This window comes from Dendrobates tinctorius, unplaced genomic scaffold (assembly GCF_039654945.1).
Source record: "Dendrobates tinctorius isolate UK_male_01 unplaced genomic scaffold, ASM3965494v1 ptg000017l, whole genome shotgun sequence".
NCBI lineage: Eukaryota > Metazoa > Chordata > Amphibia > Anura > Dendrobatidae > Dendrobates > Dendrobates tinctorius.
The window spans coordinates 16,787,561-16,810,038 of NW_027361685.1; the positions used below are offsets into that span (position 1 = coordinate 16,787,561).

Here is a 22,478-nt window from a genome sequence, read left to right on the forward strand (position 1 = left end):
GTGCGCAGCGCACGCCAAAATCCTACTAGCGCACGATCTGCGCAACCTATGCTAAAGATAGGGTGCGCAGATCGCAAGCGTCCATGTGCGCTAGTAGGCGGCGATGACCGGATGGGGCGGGCAGGGAGCCGGCAGGGGGCGGGGCTTAGCGGCGCCGTGCGCTGCGTGGAATAAACGCTAGTGTGAAACTAGCCTAATTGGGAACGGCCGCAGCACACACAGGGATAGATTTATCCTAACCAAATTTCCATAACAGGATGAGTTGACGTTTTTATTGGTACCATTTTTAGGCACGTGACATTTGTTTATCACTCTTTATTCCGATTTTTGGGACACAGAGTGAACAAAAATCAGCATTTCATGAATTTCTTTTGGGGGGGCGGTGCGTTTATACCATTCTGTGTGGTAGTTTTATTCTTCGGGTCAGTACGATTACAGCGATACCTCCTTTATTTTTTATGTTTTGGCGCTTTTGCACAATAAAAACAATTTTATTTAAAAAAAATTTTGCATTGCTTTATTCTGCGAGCAACAACTGTTTTATTTTTTCGTTGATGACGCTGTATGGCTGCTCGTTTTTTGCGGGACAAGATGACGTTTTCAGTGGTACCATGCTTAATTATATCCATTGTGATGTACAATGTCTGTGAGGTATGGGGTTTTGTCCACAAAATATGATGTTTTCTGTTGTAACTTTCCAGAAAGATCCGGCACATATGACAATCCAGGCTGCTAGCTCTGCAGCTTCACCCCTCCTCCCTTCACACACACACAGAGCAGTGCCACCCCCCCTCCTCTACAGCCTGTGTTCGCACTAGTAATAGGAGACCCCCCTGCTGTTACAACCATTTGTTTCCTTCTCTCAGCTGAAAAATGCGGGAAAAGGTCTTTGTTTGAAATAAAGGTTAGTAGTAAACCTTTAAGAGCCTGCCCTGCGAAAACCGTACCAAGTAGAGATATGAAAATAATATTTTTGTAACCTGAGCGGTCCCAGCTTCGATACCGCGTATCTTTCGAAGTTCTACCCTGTCCAGAACATGAGATAGGATTTGCGCCCAAATGGACGGTCATATCGCATAGATGTTTGATGTTTTCTTGATAGGCTCATTACGCTGGGAAACATGATACCACTGATGAGTCCATACCAGCTTCTCCCATAAAGTTATAGCTAATCTAAGTTTTGTAGCCAAAACATAACTTGGATAAGAGAGGTGGGATCAACCCAGAATGCACCTCTCTGTGATGTCACATAGGAAAGTCTATAAGGCATGCCCTGGCAGAACCAGCTCAGAATAGCTCAAGTCGTCGTGCTAGAAAGACCCGCAGATGAGCGGAGAAGTGCAGCTCCGCCTCCACCCCCCTTAAAGCCACATGGGATGCCAACTGACCACATGTGAGTGTGACTTTCTACCCTTTTAATCCTTTTATTTTATATCTGTACTGTACCTATTTTATGTCTCAATTTTATAGCAACTTTTATCTGTAATCACTGTCCTCTTTCGGAAAATAAATGAAATAATTATTTAGATCTGTCTCCATGCTCTAAGAATCGAACTATACGCCTTTGATAGATAATCGCTACTAATTCAAGGGGTTTGCCACAGACCCTCTTAATTTAAAACTGTGAATTAAGTAACCGTGACTGGTGGCAGCACGTTGTGCACGGCTATTGCGGCTTGCTGGCAGCCTAGAAGGGTCTTATATTGCTGAATGAGAGGCTGCGGCCACAGCTGATAATTCCCTTACTGCAGAAGCCTAATTGCCGGTTCACAACAGGCAGCCCGTCCGGCGCCTAATTATCCTAGGTGCAGTTCCCTGACTGACCTGAGGGTAAGGGGGGCGCCGGAGAGCTGCGAGTTCCAGAGTGGAACTGAGAAAGTGGGATATACATAAATCCCCGCAGTACTTGGAAGATTGATAGCAGTGGTGGGGCATCCAAATTAACCCCCCCTGCGGCAAATTGTAGAGCGAGAGTAGCTTGCTGGATATTTTGGTCACATGGTGCCAGTGGTGGGATAACTAAGATAAGCCCCACTGTGCCTGTGATAGCCGTGTGCCGGCAGTGTGTCTCGTCCCTCCGTCCGCTGATACACCCGTGTCAGTGGTGGGACTGTGACATAGTGGTGACACAGGGTCTGCTGTCCGTCACGTTTTGGTGGCAGCGGGACCCCCGTTAGTCGTCGCCCGTAAGTGGACGAATGGCGGTTTGGGCCGTTCGTCACATCCATCTTTTGATCGCGTGTTATTGCACTTTTTGATCGGCGGTATGATGATTAAGTATCTTTTTTGCCTTGTTTTTTTTTTTTTGGAAGGGGTTCACTAAAGGGGTTAACTAGTGGGACAGTTTTATATAGGGCGGGTTGTTACGGACAAGGCGATACTAAATGTGTACTTTTATTGTTTTTTTTATTTACCAAAAAAAGAATTAGGGAATATTTTTTCTTTTCTTTTATTTAGGAATTTTTAAAAAAATATTTTTTTTTTTTTTTTTTACATTATTATATTGTCCCAGTGTGGGACATCACTGTATAGTGTCAGATCGCTGATCTGACACTTTGCAGTGCACTTTGTCAGATCAGCGATCTGACAGGCACTGCAGGAGGCTTTCTCAGCGCCTGCTCTCAGCAGGCACTTAGAAAGCCACCTCCCTGTAGGACCCCGAAGGCCCCCGCGGCCATTTTGGATCTGGGGGCCTGCAGGAACGAGCACATCTCGTTGTTCCAAAGGGCTCAGGGAAGCACGCAGGGATTCTTCCCTATGCCCCCGGTACACTGCGATCATGTTTGATCGCAGTGTGCCAGGGGTTAATGTGCCGGGGTGGTCCGTGACCACTCCTGGCACATAGTGCCGGGTGTCAGATGTGATAATCAGCTGACACCCGGTCACGATCAGCTGCACTCCCCCCGTGAGCGCAGGTGATCGCGATAACGTACTATCCCATCCACGGTCATACGGGCCCGGCTCTTTTTGACGGGATAGTACGTCAAATGTCAGAAAGGGGTTAAGAAAATACCATTTCCATTTAAAATATTTTCCACATTAAGAACATGAAAAAGGCTTCTCTCCTGTGTGCGTTCTCTGGTGGCGATCAAGATGCGCTTTCCGGGTAAAACATTTCCTACATTCTGAACATGAAAAAGGCTTCTCCCCTGTGTGAGTTCTGTGGTGCATAAAAAGATTACTTTTCCAGTTAAAACATTTTCCACATTCTGAACAGGAAAAAGGCTTCTCCCCTGTGTGAGTTCTCTGGTGGTGCTCAAAATGCGCTTTCCGGGTAAAACATTTCCCACATTCTGAACATGAAAAAGGCTTCTCCCCTGTATGGGTTCTCTGGTGTCTATCAAGATCCTGCTTCCAGTTAAAACATTTTCCACATTCTGAACATGAAAAACGTGTCTCCCCTGTGTGGGTTCTCTGGTGTATAACAAGATTCCTTTTGTGTCTAAAACATTTCCCACATTCTGAACATGAAAAAGGCTTCTCCCCTGTGTGGGTTCTCTGGTGTCTATCAAGACGCTGTTTCCAGTTAAAACATTTCCCACATTTTGAACAGGAAAAAGGCTTCTCCCCTGTGTGGGTTCTCTGGTGGTGATCAAGATGCGCTTTCAAGGTAAAACATTTCCCACATTTGGAGCAAGAAAAAGGCTTCTCCCCTGTGTGGGTTCTGTGGTGTATAACAAGATTCCTTTTCCAGTTAAAACATTTCCCACATTCTGAACAGGAAAAAGGCTTCTCCCCTGTGTGAGTTCTATGGTGATTAACCAAATCTGATTTCTGGTTAAAACATTTCCCACATTCTGAACAGGAAAAAGGCTTCTCCCCTGTGTGGGTTCTCTGGTGTATAACAAAATCTGATTTCTGATTAAAACATTTCCCACACTTGGAACAAGAAAATCTGCTCTCTGCTGTGTGAATTGTTTGATGGTTAAGAAAAGACTTTTCAAGAGGAAAGCTATTTCCATATTCCGAACGTGAAAACCGCTTCTTTGATTTAGGAGCAGTTTGTTTTTTAATGCTTATTTTGTGATTTTGATTTTCCTTAGTAGTCAGTAATGAATCAGAAGATGGGACCTGTTTCAAAGGATCAGATGACATAGCTTTGCTGTGAATGGATGATGATATATCTGGAGTAATGGCATTCACTTCAATTGTATCCTGTGTGATGTCAAGATCATCTGATTTAAAAATTGAAGATGTCAGCGTTCCCTCTGATCTTCTGGTACAGTCATCTGCTAAGAATAAAACCAATTATTATTTTTCAATTAAATATCCTCAAACTTAATATTTTTGAACATTTCTACTTAACTTGCCAATTTTTAATGACAGTTTATGTAAAAAATTTGAATTATTCACCAGAATGACAGTATCACAGTCTAATAGAAAGCCTCATAATATGAACCAGTAGTGTGTGGTGTTCAACTGTTTGTTCATTCTGCCTCCCAAATATCAAATAAAGAGTCACCAATGTTATTTAGACAAAAATATCAATAAAAAGTTCTACTCATCTCACAAAAAACAAGTCCCCACTCAGATCCATCATCAGTCAATGGAAAAACAGGAGGTTCCCACACTATTAGTGGCTCAAAGGTTCTTGAAAAGGAACATGGCTTCCATAAACCAATTCAGCAATATTCGCTCTCCCAAAGTCAAATTTCCCCCTCGCTGCTGAGTCTTGCAGTGTGCCCAAACCACATTTAGCATCCATGTATTTGGCAATACTATAGAAAGAAGAACACTCTTAATTTACGATGTGTGTCTCCTGGAGCACAATCTGGGCACTGTTTTGGGTGATAAACGGTATATTTTCAATTTTTACTCTCCAACATCCACTGTGCTCTAATTACCGGAAATTGGCTGTGGAGTCAAAATTGTGACTACTTGTATAGATTAATTCACTGAGGGTTATACTGTCCAAAATGGAGTCACTTTATGGGGATTTCTACTGCTCGGTTTTTCTGACATTTTGACATATTAGGGCTTCTACAAATTCTGTGTCCCATCTTCTCTGGGAGCTGCTCCTATGATATCTGCTTATTCAGTCTGCAGGTGGCGATGGTAATGGAGGAGACATCAGAACCTGAAGCTCTGAGTGGTGCAGGCTCTCTCCAGCCACTAAGATTAAGGCGCCTACGACTTGTGGTACCATTCATTCTGGCAGTTTGGGTGTGTACGCTGTCCAGCTGGAGTAATCTGCTCCCTACTTCACCATACTAAAGTTCGGAGCATATTGCTGGAAGCTGCCAGATACAGGCTTGTTCCCCTCTGGTTCAGTCCTGGGTACTCAGCACCCGCCTTGTGTATTGGTCTCCAGTTGTGATCCTGGCCTGTTTACTTACGACTCTTGCGTCTTCTCATTTTGTATTTTCTCTGCCCTCCCGGTTGTGGCCAGACTACCCGACTATTCCTCTTATCTCATACTACAGGAAAGCAAGTATCAACGTGGCCCAAGCCTAGGGGTCTGTGTGTAAGTCCAGATGGAGAGGGGTTAAAGAAGATCAAGGATGATGGGCAAAACCGTGACTATAGACAATAACACCACTTCTGAAATAATCAAGCTGAACAGTCTGTTTAACCCCTTAAGGACCAAGCCATTTTGTAGGTTAATGACCAGGCCTTAATTTTGAAATCAGACCACTGTCCCTTCATGTGCTTAGAACTCTGGAACGCTTCAACGGATCCCGCTGATTTTGAGAAAGTTTTTTTTGTGACATATTGTACTTCGTGGTAGTGGTAACATTTCTTCAATATGACTTGTGTTTATTTATGAAAAAAACGGAAATATGGTGAAAAATTTTAAAATTTAGCAATTTTCAAGTTTGTTATTTTTATACCCTTAAATCAAAGAGTGATGTCACACAAAATAGTTAATAAATAACATTTCCCACATGCTTACTTTACATCAGCACAATTTTGGAAGCAAAATTTTTTTGTTAGGAAGTTATAAGGGTTAAAATTTAACCAGCGATTTCTCATTCTTCCAACAAAATTTACAAAACCATTTTTTTAGGGACCATCTCACATTTGAAGTCACTTTGAGGGGCCTATAAGGCAAAAAAACCCAAAAGTGACACCATTCTAAAAACTGCACCCCTCAAGGTGCTCAAAACCACATTCAAGAAGTTTATTAACCCTTTAGGTGCTTCACAAGAATTGAAGCAATGTGGAAGGAAAAAAATAAATATTTAACTTTTTTTCCCCAAAATTTTTCTTTGGACAATTTTTTTATTTTGTCAAGGGTTTCAGGAGAAAATGAACTACAAGATTTGTTGTGCAATTTCTCCTGAGTACACCAATACCCCAATCTTTACACAAGTACTGTTACGGGGGCACCACAGAGTATTCTAATGGGAGCCAACCTAAGCCTGTACTGGTTAAGTCATGAAAAACAAAGAAGAAAGGAACAGGCCATACAAGGGGATCACCAGAGACAGAAAAAATAGTGTACAAAATATTGAAGTTTATTGGACACAAAAAACATGCAAAAAACATTAAAACTGTCGATAATTACAGGGCTCATAATAGGACCAACCAGCTAAAACAAACTCCACAACAATAGAGTATGAATACAGACCTAATGGCCATATAAGCAGCATACCATCTAGAAAATACCTCTACACAAGACTTATTCATATATACGACGTATAATCAAAATGGAAACATCATAGATTATAGTTGATGAGTGCCCACCTGGGCCACAATGCTAGCAGTCACCTGTAACCATACCACACAGAATACAAAAAGGTATAAGCACGATAGCATGGGCAGCCTACCGATAAATAGTGCTTGAACGTTGCAAAGCATATGGGCCCATGTGGCTAGGCACCAATGATGCGATATAGCGGTGCACAAAAGGTTAATGGTAAAAGCTGAAAGACACCATATGTGTATAATAGCACAGAGTGGTGTTCATCTGGTAAAGGGACCCATGTGGAGTAAGATTAGGCAGAGCAGAGACCCGACGCGTGTCGCCACCCTCAGTGGCTTCGACAGGGGTACCTGTTCCAAGTCACCTGTGAGCTCTGTTATATACCTCTGTGAAGCCCTTGGGGGTTCAAAGTGCTCCCCACACATTTAGATAAGTTCCTTAAGGGGTCTAGTTTCCAAAATGATGTCACTTGTGGGGGGTTTCCACTGTTTAGGAACATCAGGGGCTCTCCAAACGTGACATGGTGTCCGATCTTGATTCCAGCCATTTTGACATTCAAAACCTCAAATGATGCTCCTTCCCTACTGAGCTCTGCCATGCGCCTAAAGTGTGGTCTTCAAAAACAAAGAAGAAAGGAACAGGCCATATAAGGGGATCACCAGAGACAGGACAAATAGTGTACAAAATATTCAAGTTTTTTGGACACAAAAAAACATGCAAAAAACATTAAAACTGGTCACACATGTGACACAACTCGATAATTATGGGGCTCATAATAGGGCCAACCAGCTAAAACAAACTCCACAACAATAGAGTATGAATACAGACCTAATGGCCATATAAGCAGCATACCATCTAGAAAATACCTCTACACAAGACTTATTCATATATACGACGTATAATCAAAATGGAAACATCATAGATTATAGTTGATGAGTGCCCACCTGGGCCACAATGCTGGCAGCCACCTGTAACCACACCACACAGAATACAAAAAGGTATAAGCACGATAGCATGGGCAGCCTACCGATAAATAGTGCTTGAACGTTGCAAAGCAAATGGGCCCATGTGGCTAGGCACCAATGATGCGATATAGCGGTGCACAAAAGGTTACTGGTAAAAGCTGAAAGACACCATCTGTGTATAATAGCACAGAGTAGTGTTCATCTGGTAAAGGGACCCATGTGGAGTAAGATTAGGCAGAGCAGAGACCCGACGCGTGTCGCCACCCTCAGTGGCTTCGACAGGGGTACCTGTTCCAAGTCACCTGTGTCCATATATACCCTTGAAGATTAGTAATGAAGCGCAGCTGCGCTACTTACCAGGCTAGCGTGGGGAGCGATGTAACAGCCATGGCCCTGAAAAGTGTATGGCCAATGATAGCGGTACACATGGTGGGTGTGTACCCAAAAATATTGGCGCATAGAACAGCCACTCAGTACTGCGCCTAACCCCATGCACACGTGCCGGCTGGTGCAGAGCAGGATGTACGTCATCCCTAAAGAGTGGGTTGCCGTGGCAACCAATAAACAAAGAAAACGGCGCTATAGTCACAGAGCAGCAGAGCTCTTCACCTACTGCGCATGCGTCAAGCGTGATGGAATCAAAGCACACAGACAAATCACACAGCCTGCCATGGTAGCCAGTTAAACAAAATAGCTGCGCATGCATCGTAATCACATCAGAGGGAGCATTAGCTCCCCACACTAGCCTGGTAAGCAGCACGGCTGCGCTTCACTACTAAACTACAAGGGTATATATGGACACAGGAAAATTAAAAAAAATCATTTTTTTTCACAAAAATTATCTGTTTGCCACCAATTTTTTATTTTCCCAAGGGTAACAGGAGAAATTGGACCCCAAAAGTTATTGTGCAATTTGTCCTGAGTACACTGATACCCCATATGTGGGGGGAACCACTATGATCGCCTAACTGCGATCTTTGGGAGGCAGAATGAACAAATCCACAAACGGTGAAGAATTGGTGTTATTTTTTATGCCGTTCCTCGTGCAGTATTAGTGATGTGGCGGCTTTATTCCTCGGGTCGGTGCGATTACAGCGATACCAGATTTATATCCTTTTTCATGTTTAGCTTCTGTCACTCACTAAAAGACGCTTTTTTTGGAAGAATTTTTTGTAAGAAGTTTTTGCATCGCCGTATTTTGAGAGCTATGATTTTTCCATATTTTGGCCGACAGAGTCATGTGAGGTCTTGATTTTTTGCGGGAGGAGCTGATGTTTTTATTGGTACCATGATAGGACACAAAATGTTTTTTGATCGCTTTCTATTCCGATTTTTGTGGAGGCAGAATGAACGAAAAACAGAAATTCAGGAATTATTTTTTTCTCCGTTCCGCGTGTGGTAAAATTGATAAGGCAGCTTTATTCTTCGGGTCACTACGATTACAGCGATACCTCATTTATATCTTTTTTTATGTTTTGGCGTTTTTTTTTTTTTCACAATAAAAACTTTTATAGAAAAAAATAATTATTTTTGCATCACTTTATTCTGAGAGCTATAACTTTTTTATTTTTTCGCTGATGGCTCTGTATGGCGGCTCGTTTTTTGTGGGGCCAGATGACATTTTCAGCGGTACCATGCTTATTTATATCCGTCTTTTTGATCACGTGTTATTCCACTTTTTCCAAGCGGTATGATGATAAGGGTGTGTGCAGACGCTGCGGAATCCGCTGCGGATTAATCCGCACGGATTTTGCAAAAACCGCAGATAAACCGCAGGATTATCTGCGGTTTTGCCTGCGGTTTGGTCCTGCGGATTCACCATCTCCACAATGGTGGAGATAGGAACCCGCTGCGGATTTCGCAGAAAGAATTGACATGTCAATTCTTTCTGCGGTTTCAAAACTGCAGCAAATCCGCGCGGATTGTTCCGCAATGTCTACACAGCGTTTTTTTTTTACCATTCATTTAAATGGTACTGTACACCGCAGCTAAAACTGCTGTGGGTCCGCAGTGGCCAAATACGCTGCGGAAACGCAGCGGAATCCTAACACTTGGAAAAAGTATAATTTGCTTTTTTGTGTTTTTTTTTACGGCGTTCAAAGAATGGGTTAACTAGGGTGACGCTTTTATAGGCGGGATTTTTACGGACGCGGCGATACCAAAAATCTGTTTTTTTTTACTTTATTTACATAAAAATGTGAATTTATTGGGAGATTTTTTTATTATTTAATATAATTTTTACCTCGTCCCTTTATGGGACTTTCACTTTCGATTGATGATATAATACATTGCTCCAGCATTGCAGTGTATTAGGCCTATGCTGAGACCGTGCTGTGAGCTTACGTTTAGTAAATCTATGAAACCAGGGCTGGAGCCATTATGTGCCACCCTGGATGAGCTGCACTACCTGTGCCACATGCCAGAAAGCATTGGCACTGAGATGTGGTCTGTGGTCCCCACCTGCAGGACCACTCCTTTATTGAGGGTGTCTTGATAATTGCCAATAATTCCCATCTGTTGTCTATTCCATTTGCACAACAGCATGTGACATTGATTGTCAGTCAGTGTTGCTTCCTAAGTGGACAGTTTGGTTTCACAGAAGTTTGATTTACTTGGAGTTATATTCTGTTGTTTAAGTGTTCCCTTTATTTTTTGAACAGTGCATATTACAGCCCTCAGCCACGCACAGCTTAGAGATCTATCATGGCACAGGTGGAATGTTTGTCCTGGAGATTATCACAATCCTCCTGGAAGTTAGTTGGTTTTAATACAAATTGAAAAGTCAGGATAAAGGGAAACTCTGCTGTTATTGGACAGAAATTCACACTTGGCCTCACTGCACATTTACTGGTGTCGCTCATAAAACACATTCTAAAGACATACTGATAGGGAATTTAGATTGTGAGCCCCATCGGGGACAGCGATGATAATGTGTGCAAACTGTAAAGCGCTGCGGAATATGTTAGCGCTATATAAAAATAAAGATTATTATTATTATTATAAAAGGGATGTTTGGCCAGAAAGACTGGACCTGGTCTTGTAGGGACCATGAGACATTCAGCAGCACAGAAGGGAGAGAAGATTCATCCGATAAGATCTCAGGGATCTAGGAAGCCAACAGCATCATTACCCTCCGCTTTCTCTTACAGGCCCAGCATAAGATTTTTCTTCAAGTGATTTTCTATCTTGTCAGCACATTCTACGTACGCTGTCATTTGGCTTTATAGTTACAGATCTGGGCAGGTAACAGTCAGCGTCTCCTAATTTAGGAAAGTGCATCTTCAAGGCTGTAATTTTTATAGAAGGGCTTTCAATGCCCAAAGTCACTTTAACAGTTTTTAGTGGAGGAGAATATTGTGGTAGGGAGGCAAAAGGGTGATCACATGATTGTGATACGGCTGGACTACACCACCGATAAAGCCACCACAGCCGGTGACTGAGAGGAATCTGTGACTTTGCTGAGAAAGGAGTAGACATCTAACTCTGTGTTCAGTGTGACTCTTTAAGCGCTCACTCGGCCTACATTGGGTCAGGTACAAGTAATCATATAGATCTCACTATAAGGGATCACCCTCACACTAATACCAGGGGGTAGGTGGATCCTCCAGGTTGTAAGTTCTATAGAAAATGGCTTTCAATGCCCAAAGTCATTTGAACAGTTTTGGGTGGAGGAGAATGTTGTGGTCTAGAGGCAAAATGGTGATCATGGTAATACGGCCGAACTACACCACCGATAAAGCAGCCACAGCCGGTGACTGAGAGGAATCTGTGACTTCTCTGCATTCAGTGGTTACTACTCACCTGGGTAGTCATATGTGGGAATCTCCTCTTTACAACGCTCATCACCCCTCACATATGTCTCTGTAGTATTAATATGGGTCAGATCTTCACCCTGAAACAAATATTGTAAAAGTCACCGACAGATGGAGACGTCCCATCTATGATCAGCTCTAATCCTGCCATCTCCACCGCTCTCATTACACAAGTATAAAACATATAATACTGGTGGATAAAACAAGACTGAGCACAAGACCTTCACAGCCGTCTACACATCACAGGGGAGATCTCCTGACACCTTCTCTCCATCTACCTGATGATCCTGAGGAGCACTGGGATCTTCTTGTTTACAGTCCTGTGGAAGAAGAGGACGGGGACATCTGTCTGGTGTTGTCCTCTTACTGGATAGATCTGGAGGAAACACATACAGGGACTGAATTCATTCTCTACATACAGATAATTATAGGCCGTGTGTATTTAGTCCTGTCTATTACCTGGTGATGTGAGGGGCTGGGGAACCTCCATTATGACGTTCTTGTACAGATCTCTGTGTCCTTCTAAATACTCCCACTCCTCCATGGAGAAATAGACAGCAACATCCTGACACCTTATAGGAACCTGACACATACAATGATACCGTCATTCCCCGATCCCTTCATAGTGTTACTGTATAATGTCCCAGCATTCCCAGCAGTGTCACCTCCCCAGTCAGCAGCTCAATCATCTTGTAGATGAGTTCTAGGATCTTCTGGTCATTGATGTCCTCATGGATCAGGGGTTGAGGTGGAGGCCCCGTGATTGGGCTCAGGGGTCTTCCCCATCCCTCACACACAGGGTCCTGACAGCGATCACTAGAGGTCTTCTTCATCACTGTGTAATCCTGGTAATGGAGAGACACATTAATAAATCTCAGTACAGACATTCCCAGAGTCCTCATCTCTCCAGTTCTGTCCATCTGTTATTCCCATAGATAAGAATGATGTAATGTGACGTCATCAGAATCTCTCACCTCTCCAGTGAGACGGAAGAGGATCTCTAGGGTGAGGTGTAACATCCTCTCCGCCATCTTGTCTCTGTCCATATCCATCCTTGATGGTTAAATCAGGAAAATTCTCTTCTGTACAAGATCTTCCCTGAGAGGATCCGATATTGTAGAGACCTGAATGAGAAGAAGATGATCCGATGTAACATCATAAGAATCCTGTGTAATAATACAATTACTGGAGATTATAAGGGAAACATATGAGGAGATTTATTATCTTACAGGGTTTAGTTTTCTTCCCTGACATCTACTAATAAAACCTATATATTTAGGCCACAGACAACAAGCGGTTTCCTCCTCGGAGTCGGCAGCTGAACACGTTCCTCATAGACTCATCTTCCATAACGCTAATTCTCGTCTCATTACCGACACTGGAATCGGCATTAGCAATACTGCAGGAGAGATTCATTACACGCGACATGAGAAATAACTCCTTCATGAGGAGGACGACATCTTCATCTTCTACTGCGGCTCTAGAGACAGATTTGGCCAGAGTCGGTCACTGCCTCCATCCCCACCGGCCGCCTATATGAAGGTTTCCCGTCTTCCCCGCACTGGAATCTTCTCTCACGTTAGATCTCAGCTCTGAGTCACACACAGAAGTTTGAGGCTTTTCTGGAAGAACAGGACAGGAGAGATCTGAGGCCGATGTCTCCATGTACAGGGTTTCCCCTCGGGATAAGAGGCTTTTCTATCCCTTTCCCCCAATTACAGGGGACACCTGTGGATATCGGGGTCTTTACCGGCTGCAGTCCTGGGGGGATTTACTCGGTAACGTGGACGTTGGACAAACGTCACCATCAATTCCCATCAGAGTGAAGGAACATCGCTCCTCTATTCAGCTCTATGGATCCAGGATGAAATCCACTGCGGCCCCTGCAAGAAAAGAGCGAAGTCTGGTGAGACCCCCCAGGCCGGAGATTTCTACAGCTGCTCTGTGCGCACAGGACCTGTGATGAGGTCACAGGAGGGGAGGAGTCAGGGGTCACATGATCAGGGACCTCAGTGTGTGCAGGACTCTGCTGTGCTGGTTGTCATGGTGCTGGATGAGGGGAAGTTTATGTGTGGGGTCAGGAGGGGTTTACAGGGTGGATGTAGCAGAGCCGTGTGTGTACGAGGTGTACGGAGCGGAGCAGTGTGTGTACGAGGTGTACGGAGCGGAGCCGTGTGTGTACGAGGTGTACGGAGCGGAGCCGTGTGTCCGGTGCGGAGCCGCATGTGTACGAGGTGTACGGAGCGGAGCCGCGCGTGTGCGAGGTGTACGGAGCGGAGCCGCGCGTGTACGAGGTGTACGGAGCGGAGCCACATATGTACAAGGTGTGTATGGGGCAGAGCCGCGTGTGTACGAGGTGTACGGAGCGAAACCGCGTTTGTGTGGACCCCTCTGTGTACTCTGTACACCCCCATCTTCAGTCACAGACCCTTGTGTACGCTGCATACACCCGTATACCCCCAGCTTCAGTCACAGACCCCTCAGTGTACGCTGTATACACCTGTATTCCCCCAGCTTTGGTCACAGACCCCCTCAGTGTGCTCTTTATACTCCCGTATACCCCCAGCTTTGGTCATAGACCCCTCTGTGTATGCTGTATACACCCATATATCCCCAGCTTCGGTCACAGACCCTGCATCTCTCACACTGTAAAACTGACGCCGGACACACAGGGTAAAACTGCAGTCGTCGGTCTCTCATCTCTTGCACTTATACTGATAACGAACCCTCCTACAAACCGTGAGAACAAAGTAATTACTACAGGACTGTCTGATAAAGGGATTTATTCTATAAGAAACGCTGGGGCCACAAATGAGAATAACATAATGTCGTTCATAGATACAGTTGTGGCCAAAAGTATTGACACCCCTGCAATTCTGTCAGGTAATACTCAGTTTCTTCCTGAAAATGATTGCAATCACAAATTCTTTGGTATTATTATCTTCATTTAATTTGTCTTAAATGAAAAAAACACAAAAGAGAATGAAGCAAAAAGCAAAACATTGATCATTTCACACAAAACTCCAAAAATGGGCCAGACAAAAGTATTGGTACCCTCAGCCTAATACTTGGTTGCACAACCTTTAGCCAAAATAACTGCGACCAACCACTTCCGGTAACCATCAATGAGTTTCTTACAATGCTCTGCTGGAATTTTAGACCATTCTTCTTTGGCAAACTGCTCCAGGTCCCTGATATTAGAAGGGTGCCTTCTCCAAACTGCCATTTTTAGATCTCTCCACAGGTGTTCTATGGGATTCAGGTCTGGACTCATTGCTGGCCACCTTAGAAGTCTCCAGTGCTTTCTCTCAAACCATTTTCTAGTGCTTTTTGAAGTGTATTTTGGGTCATTGTCCTGCTGGAAGACCCATGACCTCTGAGGGAGACCCAGCTTTCTCACACTGGGCCCTACATTATGCTGCAAAATTTGTTGGTAGTCTTCAGACTTCATAATGCCATGCACACGGTCAAGCAGTCCAGTGCCAGAGGCAGCAAAGCAACCCCAAAACATCAGGGAACCTCCGCCATTGTTGATTGTAGGGACCGTGTTCTTTTCTTTGAATGCCTCTTTTTTCTCCTGTAAACACTATGTTGATGCCTTTGCCCAAAAAGCTCTACTTTTGTCTCATCTGACCAGAGAACATTCTTCCAAAACGTTTTAGGCTTTTTCAGGTAAGTTTTGGCAAACTCCAGCCTGGCTTTTTTATGACTCGGGGTAAGAAGTGGGGTCTTCCTGGGTCTCCTACCATACTGTCCCTTTTCATTCAGATGCCGACGGATAGTACGGGTTGACACTGTTGTACCCTCGGACTGCAGGGCAGCTTGAACTTGTTTGGATGTTAGTCGAGTTATCCAAAATCTGCACAATCTTGTGTTGAAATCTCTTGTCAATTTTTCTTTTCCGTCCACGTCTAGGGAGGTTAGCCACAGTGCCATGGGCTTTAAACTTCTTGATGACACTGCACACGGTAGACACAGGAACATTCTGGTCTTTGGAGATGGACTTGTAGCCTTGAGATTGCTCATGCTTCCTCACAATTTGGTTTCTCAAGTCCTCAGACAGTTCTTTGGTCTTCTTTCTTTTCTCCATGCTCAATGTGGTACACACAAGGACACAGGACAGAGGTTGAGTCAACTTTAACCCATGTCAACAGGCTGCAAGTGTGATTTAGTTATTGCCAACACCTGTTAGGTGCCACAGGTAAGTTACAGGTACTGTTAATTACACAAATTAGAGAAGCATCACTTGATTTTTCGAACAGTGCCAATACTTTTGTCCGCCCTCTTTTTTATGTTTGGTGTGGAATTATATCCAGTTTGGCTTTAGGACAATTCTTTTTGTGTTTTTTCATTTAAGACAAATTAAATGAAGATAATAATACCAAAGAATTTGTGTTTGCAATCATTTTCAGGAAGAAACTGAGTATTATCTGACAGAATTGCAGAGGTGTCAATACTTTTGGCCACAACTGTATTGACAGTGAGGGCGACTTCCACTTTGCCGCAATGTGGATTTTAGTGGCCATACATAAGTAGTTTACTAGCTTCTGAAAGCTTTTTGGAAGCCGGGAAGGCCTGGTTCCCAGTAAAAGGGTAGAAGGTTCCAGAACAACCGGTCCATCATACATCTGTGCTATCAGACGCTTCACCTTATCCCAAAACCCAGAAACCATTGTACAAGACCACCAAATAGACTCTGTGCAATAGTTTTAAGGAGGTGTAGGGATTCACTCTGGTAGGTAATGGCAGGGCTGCAGTAACGAGGCAACACAGAGGCTTAAAGTCCAATTTCAGTGGTTTAATGTCACGTTGTAAACAGCAGATTAACAGAAAGTAAGGAAAAACAGAAATATACTCCAGCTTGGAGAACCACTGGTCCCATACTCACCACTTGCACGAGACGGGCTTAACTAAGCGGCTGACAGGTCCGCGGCATCTGCCAGGTGCCATTCCCAGGGTTGTTGTTACGGAGTGTGTTTCGGATGGCAAAAAACAAGGAGAGCAACACGGAGTGGACCCTCTGGGTCACGGCCCCAGAGCCCCTGCGGACGAGCTGGACCAGGTGGAGCCACCCCCTATACAGGGAGTGTTAGGGGCAGGCCCACAAGGGATGGAACCGTGACAGCCGGAGCCAAAGGGACGACTGGGTGAGCACCAGAGGAACTAGGGTGGAGAGTCAGCGGAGCAGCGGCACGGGAGGTCAGTGGTAGGAGCCAGAAGGACGCATAGACCTGGCGGGTTCGAAGCAGGTAGTGGCTGGAGGCTGCAAGAGAGAGAGCGGGTAAGAGAGGGAACGGACAAGGAGTTCAAAGGGGCGCAAGCACACCGGGAAGGAGGCAGGGAAACGGAACATCCAGAGGGGCGAACCCAGAGAGAGAACAGCAAAAGAAACCTAACTGAGCGGGGCTAGGAGGTGAAGAGTAGCAGGGTCTGAGAGCGTACAAAGCGCTGGCCAAAAGGACAGCAGCCAGGGAATGATACACAGGCGTCTTACCTGGGGAGACGCCTGCCAGAAATAGGCGATGGGCGCCGCCATGTTGGGGGCGGAGCCACCGCTTCACATGACGCCGTCAGAGCTCCGGCCAGAGGAGCCTGGGAGCGACGTCGGGGAGGCCGGAGGTCAGCAGCGGGGAGGCGCCGGGGAGCGGGTGCCGTGACAGTACCCCTCCCTCTACTCCCTCCTCTCCTAAGGTTGTCGAGAAATCGTTTCATGATCCGAGGAGCATTAATGTTTTCTCGAGGTTCCCAGGACCTCTCCTCAGGGCCGAAACCCTTCCAATCGACAAAAAACAATGTTCGACCTCTAACAGTCTTAGTGGTGAGTATATCTTTAACCTCAAAGGTATTATCAGAAGTGCTGGGTTGGAAATTTTGCGAAGCGGTTGAGTGGTAGTGATTAAATACCGCAGGCTTGAGGAGGGATACATGAAAAACATTGGGAATTCTTAGCGAGGCAGGCAATTTTAATTTGTAGGCCACGTCATTGATGCGCCTTAGAATCTCAAAAGGACCGATGAAACATGGACCCAACTTATAGGACGGAACCTTTAGTCTGATATGCTGTGAGGAAAGCCAGACCTTCTCCCCAGGGGAGTACGGAGGAGCATCTAAACGTCTCTTATCGGCGTAGTTCTTGATTTTGCAACTGGCTCTCTCAAGGGCCTCCCTGGTGTCCCTCCAGATCTGGGAGAAATCTATCGACACAGCATCCGCCGCCGGTACACCCGAGGTGGGGGAAACGGGAAGGGGAATGCCGGGATGTAGACCAAAAACCACAAAAAAGGGGGACTTGGTAGAGGCATCACTGGGGTGATTATTGTACGCGAATTCAGCCCATGGAAGAAGAGAAACCCAGTCATCCTGGTGCACGTTAGAAAAATGCCGAAGGTACGAAGTCAGGACTTGATTGACCCGTTCCACTTGTCCGTTAGACTGGGGATGATAGGCCGATGAAAAATCCAGAGTTATCTTCATCAACCCGCAGAGAGCTCGCCAGAATCGAGAGGTGAATTGGACTCCTCTGTCCGATACAATGTGCTGGGGAAAGCCATGGAGACGGAAGACGTGGAGCAAGAAAATCTTCGCCAATTCGGGGGCAGAAGGCAGACCAGACAAGGGAACAAAGTGAGCCATTTTCGAAAACCGATCCACGACCACTAAGATAACCGAACACCTCGAGGACTCTGGCAGATCAGTGATGAAGTCCATAGCTATGTGGGTCCAAGGAGTCGTGGGTATGGGTAATGGGTGTAGGAGCCCATAAGGTCGGGATCGAGGAACCTTGTTCCTGGCACACGAAGGACAGGAAACGATGAAGTCCAGGACGTCTTGGCGAAGCGATGGCCACCAATAATGTCGAGAGACGAGATAGAGAGTCTTCCTTATTCCAGCGTGTCCAGAAAATTTAGATGAGTGCCCCCAGTGTAAGACCCTAGCCTTGTCCCTGCTCGGAACGAAGGTCTTACCGGGTGGTGGAGAAAGTACGTTTAGGGGAGCCACAGTGATAATCTTAGCTGGATTGATGATGTGTGCTGGGTCATCTTCACTGTCCACAGGCAAAAAGGACCGAGACAAGGCGTCAGCCTTGACGTTCTTATTCCCTGGCCGGAAGTGGAGCTGGAAATCAAAGCGCCCGAAGAACAAGAACCATCTAGCTTGACGCGGGTTGAGTCTTTGGGCAGTCTGAACATAAGCCAAATTCTTATGATCCGTGAATATGGTAAATGGATGGACAGCTCCTTCGAGAAGATGGCGCCACTCTTCAAGGGCGAGTTTAATGGCCAGTAGTTCTCTGTCTCCGATAGCGTAATTACGTTCTGGGGCGGAGAAAACCTTAGAGAAGAACCCACATGTGACCACGCGTCCAGAGGAGGTTTTTTGTAGAAGAACCGCTCCTGCACCCACAGACGAGGCATCAACCTCCAGAAAAAATGGCCTACTGGCATCTGGACGGTGGAGTACTGGGGCTTTAGCGAATTCCTGCTTTAAATCTTTAAAAGTGACTTCAGCCTCCCGCGGCCAGGAGTGGGAATTAAACCCTTTGCGAGTGAGAGCAGAGATAGGCTTGACTAGGGAGGAAAAATGCGGAATGAATTGCCTGTAAAAATTGGCGAAGCCCAAAAAACGCTGGATTGTCTTCACTCCTTGGGGACGTGGCCACTTGAGAATGGCAGAGACCTTTTCAGGGTCCATCTCCAAGCCAGTGCTCGAAACGATGTAGCCAAGGAACGGTAGAGAGGACTGCTCAAAGAGGCACTTCTCCAACTTAGCGAACAGGTAATTCTCCCTGAGACGATGTAGAACCTGACGGACATCTCGGCGGTGGGTAGACAAGTCGGGAGTAGTGTTGAGCATTCCGATACCGCAAGTATCGGGTATCGGCCGATATTAGCGGTATCGGAATTCCGATACTGACTTCCGATACTTTTGTCATATCGGATACCGGAATCGGAAGTTCCTATCATGCTATGAGCCTGCTTTCTTTGATTAAGCCAATGGGAATCCTCCGAAGTGTGGGCACATCCTGTTAGGCATGTGGGCATGTTAACTATTGGCATGGCTGTGATTGGCTGCCGAAATGATGTCATGATGCACTATAAAAGCCACCGCAGCCGCCATTTCTGGTTCACTCTGCTGTGAATTCAGTTAGGGACAGGCTGCTGTAGAAGACTGTGAGGGACAGTTAGAAACAGCGATTCCACCAAACATCTAGTGCTTTACCCAGGCTACATAAACCACCACTGTAGCCTTCTTTGCCCTAGCAGCAGTGTTCACAGCTGTCTACAAGGGCTGTGTGAGTGCAGCTCACGCTGTGGAGTGGGTACTGCAGCGACGTCAGGTTGTAGGCTGCCCAGCGTGCCTCACTGCTGCCTCATACATCTTTTAATTTTTGAGCTGCATTTTTTACATAATTTCAATCTAGTGTGCTTCCATCCGTATCCATATACGTTGGTTGCAGACACTAGTAGTAGACAGCGGAGCCTTTCTGCAGCCTTTCAGTGCTAGTGTCCACTTTGCTGCACTGTTCACGGCTGTCTGAGAGGTCTCTGACTGTGTGTGAGTGCAGCTCACGCTGAGTAGTGTGTCCTGCAGCTACGTCTGGTTGTAGGACGCTCAGCGTGTGTCAGTGCCTCACACATATTTTTATTTGAGTGCAGCTCATTTTTTCTTCTATTAGTGTGCATCCATCCATCTCCATCTACGGTGGTTGCAAACACTATATAGGAGTACACAGCGGAGCCTTTCTGCAGCCTGTCAGTGCCAGTGCCCACTTAGCTGCACTGTTCACGGCTGTCTGAGAGGTCTCTGACTGTGTGTGAGTGCAGCTCACGCTGAGTAGAGTGTCCTGCAGCTACGTCTGGTTGTAGGACGCTCAACGTGCGTCACTGCCTCACACATATTTGTCTTTGAGTGCAGCTCATTTTTTCTTCTCCTATTAGTGTGCATCCATCCGTATCCATCAACATTAGTTGGTTGCAAACACTATATAGGAGTAGATAGAGGAGCCTTTTTTTCTGGCTTGTGCCCTGCCGGCGCAGCCAGATTAGTATTACCCAATTTTTTTGGAGCCTCATCTTTTGCATTGTAGGTTACCTGCCTGCATTGTAATAGCTCCAAAAAGTTGGTGATACTATCAGTTTCAATTCTTTGTTCACATACTTTGAGTTTGTTTCCAACAAAGAAACCACAAAAAAAGTTCACCAAACACTACATTTGGAACTTGTGTAGGCCACATCAGCTCCTATTAAAGTGTAGTCCACACACACACACTTCATAAAATTAGTGTTTCTTGTACCTGTAACCAGCTATTCAGGAATAAGCACACTAAGGCCCCCCTTTGTACTTTTCTGCCTATCTTAAGCAGTCTGGCAAGATGAAGAAGGCAGGGAGTAAGGCGCGTGGGCGTGGGCGTGGAGTTTCAGCAGGGAGAGGACGTGGGGATTCTGCAGGGAGAGGACGTGGGGATTCTGCAGGTAGAGGACGTGGGGATTCTGGGCCTGCTGCGGGCACCAGTGGATCAGCATCCCCCAGTTTTAGCAGGCAACAGTCCTTTATGCGCAGCTTTGTAGGACCTCAACGTACCCCACTGCTGCGGGAGGAACAAATTGAAGCCGTTGTCGGATGGATGGCAGCTAACGCATCGACTTCAATTACTTCCACAGCCTCTCAGGACCAGAGCACCGAAGAGCAACCATCTGTCTCTTCACCACCTGCCAAAGTGCCCAGGCAGTCAGAGAGACATGGACAGGAGCCATCACAACCAGTAGTGGGAATGAGGACAGAGCTGGCGAACTTGCCGGACAAACATCAGGGGATGAACTGACGGGACTGAGCACCAGTAACACAGGAACAAGTGTAGATTGTGCTGACGCCACTTCAGAGATGTAGCTGGCGGGGTTGGAGGCCAGGGTAAATAGTAGAGACAGTGGAGCCAGAGGCCTAAGTGGAGCATGGTTAGAATCAGTAGTAGTCAACAACCTCCATAAAAACCGCTGCCCATTGGCCTCTGCATGCGGCATGCGTAATCCCGGGCTCCAACAGCGTCAGTTGGTGTTCAGAAGTGTCGTCTCCACAGAGCCAAACACATTCGTTCAAGTGTTAGTGGGGTTCAGCACTGCCAGCTGTTCCCCTGCTGTGGAGATGGCAAGTCTCCTGCTGCCTTCACCTGCCAAAAGCAACAGTCCCCAGCCTGCTCCTCGCCTAATTCTGGGCTCCAACAGCGTCAGTTGGTGTTCAGAAGTGTCATCTCCACAGAGCCAAACACATTCGTTCAAGTGTTAGTGGGGTTCAGCACTGCCAGCTGTTCCCCTGCTGTGGAGATGGCAAGTCTCCTGCTGCCTTCACCTGCCAAAAGCAACAGGCCCCAGCCTGCTCCTCGCCTAATCCTGGGCTCCAACAGCATCAGTTGGTGTTCAGAAGTGTCGTCTCCACAGAGCCAAACACATTCGTTCAAGTGTTAGTGGGGTTCAGCACTGCCAGCTGTTCCCCTGCTGTGGAGATGGCAAGTCTCCTGCTGCCTTCACCTGCCAAAAGCAACAGGCCCCAGCCTGCTCCTCGCCTAATCCTGGGCTCCAACAGCGTCAGTTGGTGTTCAGAAGTGTCTTCTCCACAGAGCCAAACACATTCGTTCAAGTGTTAGTGGGGTTCAGCACTGCCAGCTGTTCCCCTGCTGTGGAGATGGCAAGTCTCCTGCTGCCTTCACCTGCCAAAAGCAACAGGCCCCAGCCTGCTCCTCGCCTAATCCTGGGCTCCAACAGCGTCAGTTGGTGTTCAGAAGTGTCGTCTCCACAGAGCCAAACACATTCGTTCAAGTGTTAGTGGGGTTCAGCACTGCCAGCTGTTCCCCTGCTGTGGAGATGGCAGTCTCTCCTGCTGTCTCCGCATTCCAAAGACAGTAGGCCTCTGCCTACACCCTCCTATTTCCTGGGCTTCAACACAGCCAGTTGTAGCTCGGAAGTGCCGTCCACACGGAAAGAGACACTTGCTGCCGTGTCTCAGTGGGGTTCAGTAACGTCAGCTGTTCCCCTGCTGTGTGGATGGCAGTCTCTCCTGCTG

General features: G+C 46.1%; 1 protein-coding gene across 1 annotated transcript; it reads right to left on the reverse strand.

Moving 5' to 3' along the window:
* Positions 1-349: 349 nt before the first annotated feature.
* On the reverse strand, positions 350-11,493 carry LOC141082315 (uncharacterized). The gene is made up of 2 exons (XM_073566262.1): positions 11,413-11,493; positions 350-4,229 (listed from the first exon to the last, which is right to left on the reverse strand). Exon 2 carries the CDS (start codon positions 4,093-4,095, stop codon positions 3,040-3,042), a length of 1,056 nt encoding a protein of 351 aa, XP_073422363.1. The 5' UTR covers positions 4,096-4,229; positions 11,413-11,493; the 3' UTR covers positions 350-3,039.
* Positions 11,494-22,478: the final 10,985 nt, after the last annotated feature.